The 12,756-nt window shown below is 46.6% G+C and overlaps 1 protein-coding gene across 2 annotated transcripts in view; it reads left to right on the top strand.

Moving 5' to 3' along the window:
* Positions 1 to 1,179: 1,179 nt before the first annotated feature.
* Positions 1,180 to 12,756, top strand: part of DRAM1 (DNA damage regulated autophagy modulator 1) — a 33,865-nt gene continuing 22,288 nt past the window's right edge. The window contains exon 1 of one of the 2 annotated variants that reach the window (XM_061125531.1): positions 1,180 to 1,282. Coding sequence is in view for 1 of the 2 variants with exons in the window: in XM_061125530.1 (XP_060981513.1) it covers positions 1,970 to 2,100 (131 nt within the window). In the remaining variant the exon portion in view is untranslated. Of the gene's footprint in view, positions 1,283 to 1,900; positions 2,101 to 12,756 lie in introns of those variants that run through there. The other variant, XM_061125530.1, reaches the window with a different exon arrangement.

Here is a 12,756-nt window from a genome sequence, read left to right as displayed (position 1 = left end):
GCGTAATTAAAAGCTTCTGCTTGATTGAGTTTGTGGTCACTGCTCCCACAGCCTCAACGATCTCCTGAAACACAAGTCTGTCCCTGTTCCTACTCCCCTCGCTACCAAACCAAAACCACACAAGTAAGCTTCTTAGCAGAGCTCAGGTGCTGCAGCCTCTTTGCTCACCCCTCCATTGTCCACCTTACAGGAGCATGTTTTCTTGTCTGTCTGTATTTTAATGGTTCGTTTATTCATTTGGTAGTTCTGCTTCCCAGGTGGCACAGTGGTAAAGAATCACCTGCCAATGCAGGAGAGGTAGGTTCGATCCCTGGGGAAGATCCCAGGAAGAGGAAATGACAACCTCCTCCAGTAATTTTTGCCTGGAAAATTCCATGGACAGAGGAGCCTGGCGGGCTACAGTCCAAAGGGCTGAAAAGACTGGGAGATGACTGAACGCTAAACACACACACTGCATGTGAAATCTCAGTCCCTCCACCAGGGATTGAACCCAGTGACTTCTGCAGCGGAAGAGTGTAGTCCTAACCACTGGATTACCACGGAGTTCCTCTTGCATGCCTTTCCAGTTCCAGAAAACCAGGTAGTTCGCAATCTATGCATTTTCTCCTGCTGTCTCCTTGAATTACACATGCTAGTCTCCCCTTGCTTTGCCTGAAGAGCAATCGTTTACTTTAAAAAACTGTAATATCGGTCGGGAAAAGGTCCTTGGTTCTCCATCTGAGCAGCAGCACCTGCCTCTCAACTCTATGCATTTCTCTTATTTATTTTTTAAAAAAGATTATCATGTTTGTTTGATATTCCATACAATGTATTTTATTTTGATGTGTCAGTTGCCTAAACCCCATGAAACGATTTAAATCTTCGTATCCTGTCCCCTAGCAAGGTGTGACACCCAAGAAATGTTCATGTGGCTTAAAGGAACTCACGTTTGGTTACCAGTGACCCCGTGACGTCACATTCCTTGAGCTCAGAACTCCTAAACTGTATTTCAAAATCTCCGTGCTTGCAAGCGCCTCCAGAGCACGAATCCCTTTCGCAGGGTTTGAAATGTACCAAGTCACTATTACCAGTCTTACCAGAGCTCCAAGCCTGGGCTAACCCTGATCCGTGAGAGAAACAGAAACTTAATTTCTAGGAAAGAGAAGTCCGCCCGGGGGTGGGAGGGACGAGGGAGGAACCGTGGGCCGCACAGGCTCGGCCAGGGCTCAGCCGGGCCCCGCACCCTCACCCCCGCAGCCCCGGGCCTCCACACGCCCCGGGCTTCCAGGTGGACACCGCCCAGGTGGGTGCCGCATCCACGTGCCATGGCCGGGAGCACGTCCCCCAACAGTTCTGCCCGGAGCCGTGCAGCCGGGCGGGGCGCGGAAGATGTCGCCACGCGGCGGTCACGCTCTCCCTGGCGACGCGCGGGCGGCGGGACCACGCAGAGGAAGCCGTCGGGGTTCGGGGCCCGGTACCCCGGAAACCCCGAGGGGAGGAGGAGGGGCGGGGACGAGTCGATCCGTTTCTCCGGAGTTGCGCAAGGGGCACGACGGCGCGGGTAGACTGGGACCGTCCGGGCGGGCATCCCCGCCGCGTCCCGCGCCGGGAGGCCGAACCAAAAGCGAAAGGAGCCGGGTCCCCCGCAGCCCCGGCGTCGCGTCCGCGGGGAGGTCGCCGCGCCGCGGGCAAGTCAGCGAGGGCCGCCGCTTTGTGACTTCACCGGTTTCGCAACAAGCCCGGGCCGCCCGCGCCCCACCCACCCCGGGCCGCTGCCTCGCCGCCAGCCGCCTCGCTCCGCTCTCCGCGCGTCCCCTCCCTCCGGAGCCGGGCCTGCCCGGCCGTCGCGGAGCCTCGGGTCCGCCCGGCCGCCCGCGGCTGTTGGCCGCACGTGCGCCGCGCCCGCCTCCCGGCAGCGCGGAGCAGCCCAGCGACCTGCCCCGCGGCCCGGCCCCGCAGGGCGCAGCGCCCTCCCGGCGGTGGCGGCGCGATGCTGTGCTTTCTCCGGGGGATGGCCTTCGTCCCCTTCCTGCTGGTGACCTGGTCGTCCGCCGCCTTCATCATCTCCTACGTGGTCGCCGTGCTCTCCGGGCACGTCAACCCCTTTCTGCCCTACATCAGGTGAGGAGCCGGCAGACGGAGGCGGGACGCGGGGCACCGCGCAGGGAGCGCTGCTGCTGCGGAAGGGAGGTGTCCAGACCCTACTGGGCGTCCTGCCGAAAGATCGGGTACCCACGTATAGAAGAGGGTGCCCCAGGTGGTCCTGGGATGGACTGGGAGACAGGGCGTGGGAGCTGAGCAGTTCCGATTTTACCCCGACACTGAACAGAGTGGCATCCGGAGAGGCTCAGGATAGACAGGGGAACTCACGGACTGGGTACCGGGCAGACGCCTCTTGGGCGGTATTGAGACCAGAGTGGGTCCTGACGGATGGCACTTGCTGAGTGTGTAAGAGGTAAATCTAGTCGCCCAGTCGCGTCTGACTCTTTGCGACCCCACGGACTGTAGCCCTCCTGGCTTCTCTGTCCACGAGATTCTCCAGGCAAGAATACTGGAGTGGGTTGCCAGTTTTCAGTATTCCTGACCCAGGGATGGAACCCGCATCTCCCATATTGCAGGCAGATTCATTTGCCATCTGGGAAGCCCTATGTTAAAGCAGCTCCTGGATTTCACTTCCACTTTCCAACATCCTTGAAAAGCGGCTGTCTGGCTCCTCTTTCTTGCAAGGAAACTAAGTTTAAGCAGATGTTGAAATATCATCATTGTGACACTGATGTCACAGCGGGGAAATTGGAAGCAGAACTCACACCCAGATTAATCCCTATGCCAGAAGCACCACCGCGCTACCCTCAGGTCTTTGAGAGTCGCTCTAAGTTCTTTTGTATGGAGCTGCCCAAGATCCCTCTGGGTACTGAGTCTTCAGATTGTCAGTGATTGGTGACATCTCAGATGTTGTCGCCATACGGTTTCATTTTTCAGACATTTTTGCCTCTACCTTTTTTTGGGGGTGGGGGCACACTGCTAGGATCTTAATTGCCTCACCAGGGATTGACTTATGCCCCATACATTAGAAGTCACAGTCTGAACCACTGGGCCACAGGGAAAGTTTGGCCTCTACCTTTATTGAGAGTCACTTTGTCAGTGCCCAGAACACATGTCTGGATTTCCTGTGGCTCCCAGCTCTGTGCCTTTCTCGTGGTAATGGCATTCCTTAAACGTCAGAAAGATCCATCCTTATCCTAGTGGTGTATCCATCCTGTCTTACCCCTCTGGATCTATATTGATTGGTGAGGGGATTAGAAAGTTGGTGAGGCCTAAGGTTATTGCTTTGGGCTTTCCTGGTGGCTCAGAGGTTAAAGCGTCTGCCTGCAATGCGGGATACCTGGGTTCGTTCCCTGGGTCGGGAAGATCCCCTGGAGAAGAAAATGGCAACCCACTCCAGTATTCTTGCCTGGAGAATCCCATGGATGGAGGAGCCTGGTGGGCCACAGTCCATGGGGCTGCAAAGAGTTGGACACGACTGAGCGACTTAACTAACTAAGGTTACTTCTTAATTTGTAGGGATTGTAGAGATTACAGAAATTGCAGGGCCTCTTGCAGCCGTTCTGCCTGGAGAGCAATCCTCTACATAGTCTTTTTAGTAGGCGACGAAGGGGAAATGAAGGTGGAGCAAGTTGGGACTAGAGTTTAAAGGTGCAAGGATGCAAGCACAGAAGGATGCACAGAAGCCAGTCTGGAGTAGCGATGGTTTTGCCCATGCAAGATGACTTTCCCATCAGGCCAGCTGCCCCTGCAGAAACCTCGGCTTGGTTTCTCCTCGCTAGTCTCTGTCCTCGTCGTCTCGCTTCTCTTGATTCTGAAGTGGGATAGATCCTCTTAGACTGGTGTAAAAAGAAAGAGTTCTCACCCTGTAAAGCTTTTTATTGAGAAAGTAGTAGCTTGCTTTGTCACCAGATTGAAGGTCAGGGGCAGATAGTGAAAGTGAAGATCGCTCAGTTATATCTGACTCTTTGTGACCCCCCGGACTATATAGTCCATGGAATTCTCCAGGCCAGAATACTGGAGTGGGTAGTCTTTCCCTTTTCCAGGGCATCTTCCCAACCCAGGGATTGAACCCAGGTCTTCTACACTGCAGGCAGATTCTTTACCAGCTGAGCCACAAGGGAAGCCCTAGAATACCAGAGTGGGTAGCCTATCCCTTCTCCAGTGGATCTTCCTGACCCAGGAATCGAACTGGTGTCTCCTGCATTGCAGGTGGATTCTTTACCAACTGAGCTATCAGGGGAGCCGGGGCAGATAGTATTTGGTATGAATCGGGTAGGTGATCAGAGGCAGCGTTTGAGTCTTTGCAGGGGTTTCTGAGGGCTCCCCAGGTGGATCAGTGGTAAAGAATCCACCTGCCAACGCAGGAGACTTAGGAGACATGGGTTCAATCCCTGGGTTGGGCAGATCCCATGGAGAAGGAAATGGCAGCCCACTCCAGTATTCTTGCCTGGGAAATCCCATGGACAGAAAAGCCTGGCAGGCTGCAGTCTGTGGGGTCGCACAGAATCGGTCACGACTGAGCCTGCACAGCAACTTCACTGTCTAACTCATCTCTGCCCTCAAAGAAGCCTCCAATTCTTCCTTCCCCTCATTCCCTCCACTTTCCTCCAGCCTCCTTGGCCTCCTGCCTGGGTCTTGATCATGTTAGGCATATATCTTCCTTCTGGCCTTTGCACAGGCCGTTGTCTACCAGAATGCTCTACCTCCAGATTGTCACCGGCTTTCTTCCTTATCTCCTTCTTTGTTCGAATATTATCTCTGTGAGGCCTGCTCTGATGGCCCACAGGGCTCCTGATCCTCTGGCCTCAATCCAGTCTTGTTTAACATAGCACCTATTACCTTCTAACAAACGATATGATTTGCTTATTTATTATGTTGATCATGTAAGATCCATGAAGTAAATTTTGAATTTACTATTTCTTGGGCGTTCATCGGTGAGTCTTGTTTTTCTTCCCTCCAGGGTAGGGCAGAGCCCTCTAGGGCGCTTGATAGGCCCTTGGTGGTGGGTCAGTGATTTGGACATATTTAGGGTGAGCACCCAATACTTTGGCCACTTGAGGCAGAGCCAGCTTGTTGGAAAAGACCCTGATGCTGGGAAAGATTGAGGGCAGGAGAAGAAGGGGACGACAGAGGATGAGATGGTTGATAGCATCACAGACTCAATGAAGGTGAGTTTGAGCAAATTCCAGGAGATAATGAAGGACAGGGAAGCCTGGCGTACTGCAGTCCATGGGGTCGCAGAGTCGGACACAATTTAGGAACCAAACAACGACCCTTTGATGTGAGGTCGTTGTTCAGTCAATCTGATCTTCTGATGTTTTTAAGCAACACTGAACACTTTAAATAAAAGCCATTGCATTTTACAGTTTTATTTATCTTCCAGTTTTATTGAGATACAGTTAACATATAGTGGTGTATAAACTTAAGGTGTAGAGTATCATGATTTAACTTATGTACATCATGAAATGATCATCACAACAATTTTAGTGACTACCTGTCATCTCGTACAGATACAAAAGAAAAGAAAAAAATTTTTTTTGCATGTGATGAAAACCCTTAAGCTTTACTCTCTTAACATACAGCCGTGTTCATTATGTTACACGTGTTGTACTTTACTTCCCTAGCACGTCCTCCTCTTAAAGCTGAAGTGTGCGCCTTTTGCTTGTTCAGCCGCTCAGTCCTGTCTGACTCTTCGCGACCCCACAGACTGCAGCACGCCAGGCTTCCCTTTTGGCTACCTTCATGTTATCCTCCCCCCACCCCCGCCTCTGGGAACTTCAGATCTGATGCTTGTTTTGAAGCGTAATTGACCTACAGCAGTTCCTCAGTTCCTGGTGTGAAGCATAGCAATCTCTGTACACGATGAAATGATCCCCACTGGCCACTGCGTTTAATTTTATGTATTTCCTTTTGGCTGTGCTGGGTCTTTGTTGCTGCCCTGGCTTTTCTCTGGTTGACTTGAGCAGGGGCGACTTCTAATTGCAGTGTGCGGGCTTCTCCTTCAGCGGCTTCTTTTGTTGAGGAGCATAGGTTCTAGGGCGTGCTGACTTCAGTAATTTGCAGCACGTGGGCTCAGTGGCGCTCCCGGGCTCCAGAGCACGGGCTCCGTAGTTGTGGCCCCTGGGCTTAGTTGCTCTACGGCAGGTGGAATCCTCCCAGGTCAGGGATCAAACCCGAGTCTCCTTCATTGGCAGGCAGATTCTGTACCGCTGAGCCACCAAGGAAACCCTAGCCAATGCATTTTAAATAGGATTCAGAACTGTGGAAGGACCTCTTTCCAGTAAAAGGATCAAATTCAGCTTTCTTATCAGATATTTTCTGACAGCATTGTTATTCTTCATTATAATGGACAAATGGAAATATACTCAACCTCATGAATGGAATAAAAATTAAAATCTACTGGATTGGTAGTAACCCAGATGTTTGATAACACATTCTACTGTCGAGACTTTGGGACAACAGGTTCCCGTCCATCTCTGGTGGGAATGTAAAATGATTCAGTCTCTATGGAGGGACTTAGGCATTAGTTATCAAAATGACACAAATATAATATCTAAAGTATTAATAACGGCTTTTAATAACAAAAGGTTGGAAACAATACAAATGTCCATCAGTAGACGACTGGCTAAATAAGTATGATTTACCTAAGAATACCTCAAACTAAAGCTCTCTACACATAGAATACTCTCTTTAAAATTTCCATTACATTGTTACATGGAAAAAAGCAAGACTCAGAACCAAATAAGCTACCATGGTAAAGGGGGTAAGGGAGAAATAATATACGTTTGTATTAGCTTGCATAAAGAAACTAATAACAGTGGTTTATTTATGTATGATTGAAGAAGGTGGCCATGATCACATGGTCATTGAGACCTTAGCAGATGGAAATAAAAGGGTGGGAATAACACTTGCCTTGCCATCCTTAAAAACAAAAATTAATGTTTTAATTTTAAGATAACTGTCATTTTACATCCAGTTATAAAAAATATTAAAGATGCCATGTGTCTTTTTTTTTAATTGGAGGATAGTTGCTTACTATGTTGTGTTAGCTTCTGCGTACAATAATGTGATTCAGCCTTTAAGTATACATATATACCTTCCTTTGTGAGCCTGCCTCCCATTCACGCCCCCTACCCCCTGTAGGTCATCCTCATGTATCTTTTTACCCAGTTTCTCCCAAAGGTAACATCTTCTAAACTTGCCATACCTTTGTAGATGAATTTATTTTTTAGCCAAATGAATGTTTCCTATCAGAAAATTAAGTTAGAAGCATGGGGATTAAAACAGCCACCAAATTCAACAAGTAGTTTCTGTACTGTGTGCGTGCTAAGTCGCTTCGGTTGTGTCTGACTCTGTGACCCTATGGACTGTAGCCCGCCAGGCTCCTCTGTCCATGGGATTCTGGCAGGTGGAGAATTGGAGTGGGTTGCCATTTCCTCCTCCAGGGAATCTTCTCAACACAGGCATGCCTCTCCTGCATTGGCAGACAGGTTCTTTACCACTAGCGCCACCTGAGAAGCCCATTAATGCAGGGATGTGAAAACCAAAGACAAATAAAAACCAACCTCAAAGAATTCGTTTAGATTTTTACAAGGCCACACCCATATTCTTAAGTACAATCATGCTTAATTTGTTATAGTTTCTTATATTTCTTCTCCTACCAAATCCCTCAGGCTATTTTCAGTCACCTTTATCCTAGCTGATAAGCCTTTCTCTTTTTATACCGTCTGCTTTGGCCTGTGTCTCCTACTTCCAGAATATTCTGTGGCCCTTTAGTTTTAAATTTTTGCCAATTCTGCATCCTGATTGCATTTCATTAGCCTAGTCTCACTTTTTGTGCAAGTACGTTTTGCTGGGTGGCTTGTGCATATGTGTGTTAGTCACTCAGTTGTGTCCAACTCTTTGCAACCCCACAGACTATAGCCCACCAGGCTCCTCTGTCCATGGGATTCTCCAGGTAAGGATACTGGAGTGGGTTGCCATTCCTTTCTCCAGGGGATCTTCCCAACCCAGGGATGGAACCTGGGTCTCCCTCATTGCAGACAGATTCTTCACCACTACGCCACCTGGGTGGCTTGTGGTCTTTGGCTATTCCCATTGCTCCTCCTCATGACCACACACCCTGCCTAGTGAGAGATGGCAGAAAACTGGGATCACCAAGAATTAAGCCAAAAGGGAGGCCAAATCACATAGTGAACAAAGTAAAAGGTTGGGTCTTTTAACTCCAAAACTGGATCTAAAAATTATCCTTATTTATTTAGTTAATAATCACAAAATTTAGGTTATAATCATAACTATGTGCTAATGCTTATAAGGAACAAAATCCCTTTCTAATGGATCAACCAGAACGAAAAGATAAAGCTCCCGTAATGAACAAAAGAGAAAGTTCCTGTAATGAATAGATGGGGAAACAATGGAAACCGTGACAGACTTTATTATCTTGGGCTCCAAAATCATTGCAGATGGTGATTGCAGCCATAGAATTAAAAGGCGCTTGCTCCTTAGAAGAAAAGCTATGACAAACCTAGACAGCATATTAAAAAGCAGAGACATTACTTTGCCAACAAAGTCAACTGAAGCACGTAGTAGGTGATTAATATATTCTGTGTGATTGCTAAGATCATTTGCAGCACAAGGGTCCGTATTATTAGTTTTCTCAGCCTCTCTGAAACTGTTAGCTCATTCTGCCAGTGTTCATTGTTCATTAACTTTGACTGTGATTCCAGTTGTTCTCCAAAAGCGTTTCTGTTGACTTCCTGAAAGTTTCCATATTTTACACCCTCACTTTGTAGTGCTATTTGTGAATATTTACACTTGATAATCATACTGAGAGGGAACATAGTGTCGTAAGTAAGGGGACAACTTTGGAGTAGACACCTTTGATTTGAATACAACTCTGCCATGTACACCAGCTGTGGGGCTTTGGACAATTCATTTAACTTTCTTTGCATCTCTGTGGGTTAATAATAGCACCTGCCTGATGCATGAACATGTGAACTCACTTAGAACTCATCAACGCCCTGGTCAAGAACATAAGTTCTCTGTTAGTGTTTGCTATTAGTAATATCAAGGGACCAGTCCACTTCGGTCTGGATAGATGCCAGTGTCAAGTGGGAAAAGACATTTGGTTGAGGTGAGGGCTAATTTTATAACCACTCAGTTTGTGAATATAGTTGCAGCTTTCTTAACCAACCTCGACTTAATCAACTTGCTCTCTTAACTGATAGACTCATTCTCTGAAAAACACAGTGACGGAAGCGGGGGTGCCTGGAAACCCCTCCCAGCAGTGGCCTCTCAGGGCTGCTCGCTCTCTTCTTTCATCTGTTTCTTTGTCCACCTGTCAGATGCCAGCTCTGTTTGTTCCCAAGTGAGTTTATGCCAGTTGTGTTTTCTTCACTGTGACTGTGTGATTTAAACTCAGTGTAAAACAAAACAAAAAAATAAATAAAAATAAAATAAAATAAAATCAGTGTACAGGAACTGTTGGTCTGTGAATGCAAGAAGATGGTTGTCATTTCTAAGGGAACTCAGCTGAGTGCTTCGGAAAGATTCCAAAGAGACAAGTTGTCAAAAATTGCAGTCCATTTAGTAGTGTTTATGACAAGTGTAAAGATGTACAGAACCTGATGAAAAACTTAGAAGGATTTGATACTGAAACTGCTTCAAAAGTGTTTTTAAGATTTCCCTTCACTGTAAAGACACAAACTGGGAATGAGATGACCCACAGTACATGTGGTGTGTCTAGGAGGACACATGGTGGACTCATGGAGCACAAGTGACAGCCTGGGCCGGCGTCAGTACGCGGGCAAGTGAATGTGTGGAGAGTTGTATATTTGTGGTGTGTGCATATTCATGTAATTTTTACTTATTGTTTTTAGTTGAAATATAGTTGATTTACAATGTTTTGTTAGTTTCAGTTACATAGCAAAGTGATTCAGTTATGTATCTACCTATTCTTTTTCAATTTCTTTTCCATTATAGGTTATTATTACAAGATATTGAATATAGTTCCCTGGGCTGTACAATAGATCCTTGTTATTTATCTATTTTATATATATTAGTGTGTGTCTGTTCATTCCAAACTCCTGATTTACTCCCCACCCTACTCCTGCCATATCCACATAGTTTTTGATGGCTTCCTGCCTAAACCAGGTTTTTTGATTATTGCGGTTTAGTCGCTAAGTCGTGTCCGACTCTTGTGATCTCATGGACTGTGTGTAGCCTGCCAGGCTCCTCTATCCATGGGATTCTCCAGGCAAGAATACTGGAGTGGGTTGCCATTTCCTTCTCCAGGGGATCTTCCCGACCCAGGAATCGAACTCAGGTATCCTGCATTGCCGGTAGATTCTTTGCTGACTGAGCTACAAGGGAAATCCCGAGTTTTTTATTATTAACTACAGTGAATTTCAGGCACTCGTGACTTGTGCTTCCTCGTTCAGCTGCAACAATGGGACTTGAGATAAATACTAGGGTAATGAGGTCTCTGTCTATACAGTCACATATTCTGACATGACTTAATGACATTTCAGTCTTAACAGTGCCCTAAGGAAATCGAAGATCCTAAACTTCCGTAGCTCATAGTGTTGTTTGGCTTCTGAGTCAACTATAAATGTATATAATTTCTCTTAAGGTTTTCAACATCTTTTGATTACATAAAATTCTTTTTTTCCCCACTGACTTAAACCTGTGCATGTTTTTCTTCTGGTAGCCCTACTTTGTAAAAGGCAAGTAGAGGGTTGCTCAGAAGTCTTGACTGATGTAGGGTTGACAACTTTTCAACATTAATGCTCAATTTCAACTTAAAAAAGAGTGCTCCACTGAACAGTCCTCTTTCCGACAGTCATTGCATTTCAGTCCATCAGGAACATGAAGCGTAGAGTCACAGCATACTAAGGACAACCTACTAATGACTTCAGAAGGGAGCTGGTATGAACCCAGTTGTGAGATAGACAGTTCTTTAAATTCATGTGGAGATGACATGTTATAATGAAAAGAAATGTAACAGCACAGCATAGTAGAGCTCTAAACTGTATCCATCGAAGTCAGACAGCTCCAGATGCATGACTTGGCTTCCCCATTTACAGTTTCTTTGGCCTCGGGCAAGTTTCTTTTCTGTGACTCCGTTTTTCATCTTGAAGGTGACAGTAAGTACTTTCCTTAAAACATTCTAAACACCAAATAAGATGAACCTGGCCAAGTATAAGTGTTGAGGCAATGTTAACTTTTTTCCTTTTGTAATCTTAGCAGCTATAGTCCAAGCAGAGATGGTCTTTTAGAGACTCTTCTCAGAAAAATTTTCAGAGTCTGACCTCTTATGCCTCCCTGTTCATTACCATTCTGGTCCAAGCCACTGTCCTCTCTTGATAAACTACTGAAATTACTTCCTAAGTCTCCCTGGTCCATGCCTGCCTCTTCACAGTCTTTTTGCAACATCCTTTAACAACATCAGTCAACTTGATATCACTTCCCTGCTCTCAGCCCTCAGTGGCTTCCCTTCATGCTTAGAGTAACAGTCCTTGCCTTGCCTCACATGACCCATGGGCTCTCCATGATCCCCTTGCCCGCGTGCACTCAGGTCTTGGCTCTCTCCCCTCCAGCCATGCCTCTTTCCCTCCAGTTCCCCTGATATATTGCCACTTTCTGGCCTTTGACCTGGCTTTGCCCTCTGCTTGTAATTTTCCTGGCCCAAACATTCCGCTTCATTCAGATCTCTGTTTCAAGTACCCTTCCCGCATTACGCTGTCTCGGGTGGGTAGCTCATCTATCTCTCTCTGTCCTCTTATCCGGCTTGCCTCTTCTTCACAGCATGCATTACTCCTAGATGATTTTTATTGCCGCCCACAAGAATGTAATTCCACAAAAGAGGGACTTTTTCTGTTTTGCTTGCCACTGCATTCGTGTGTGCATGCTCAATTGCTTAGTCACGTCCGACTCTTTGTGGTCCCATGGACTGTAGCCCACCAGGCTCCTCTGTCCATGGAATTTTCCAGGCAAGAATACTGGAGTGGGGTGCCGTTTCCTTCTCCAGGGGATCTTCCTGACTCAGAGATGGAACCCGCAGCTCCTCCGTCTCCTGTATTGGCAGACAGATCCTTTACCACATGGGAAGCCCTTCTACAGAATTGCCTGCTGCATAAAAGGCTACCAGTAACTATAAGTTGAATCAATGAATCTGATTTTTTTTGTTGTTGTCAGATACTAAGCTTTTCCATGGGGTTGCAAAGAGTTGGACACGACTGAGCGACTGAACTGAACTGCCTGAAGCTTCTCAGAGTGAATTATCTGTTCACCTTTGTATCCTCATCACCAGGCACAATTCCCACCAAGTAGGAGATGCTTAGCAGTATTTTTAAAATGTTGTTGTATTTCATGTGGATAAAGTGAGAAGAGAGCAAGTCGTTTGAATTTATGACTAGGATATTCTTCTCAAGTTTAAAAGTAGTTGAAGATAGTATTTTATATCAACTACACCTCAAAAAAAAGTTTACATAGCTATAGGGTACCTCTTGCCCTAGAATAATCACTGAATGAAGCTGCCAAAAAATTAGCCCTAATAATTTAAAGTAATAAAATGGTATCTTCTTCTTCTTTTTTTTTTTTCACCAAGAGTCTTGTGGGATCTTAGTTCTCCGACCAGGGATTGAACCTGGGTCATGGCTGTGAAAGCATTGAGTCCTAACTACTGGATCACCAAAAGCATTCCCTGGAATGACTATTTATTATAATATTTAC

This window comes from Dama dama, chromosome 22 (genome assembly GCF_033118175.1).
Source record: "Dama dama isolate Ldn47 chromosome 22, ASM3311817v1, whole genome shotgun sequence".
Classification (NCBI taxonomy): domain Eukaryota; kingdom Metazoa; phylum Chordata; class Mammalia; order Artiodactyla; family Cervidae; genus Dama; species Dama dama.
Note: the sequence above shows the minus strand (reverse complement) of the source record. Positions and strands in the feature narration are given on the sequence as shown.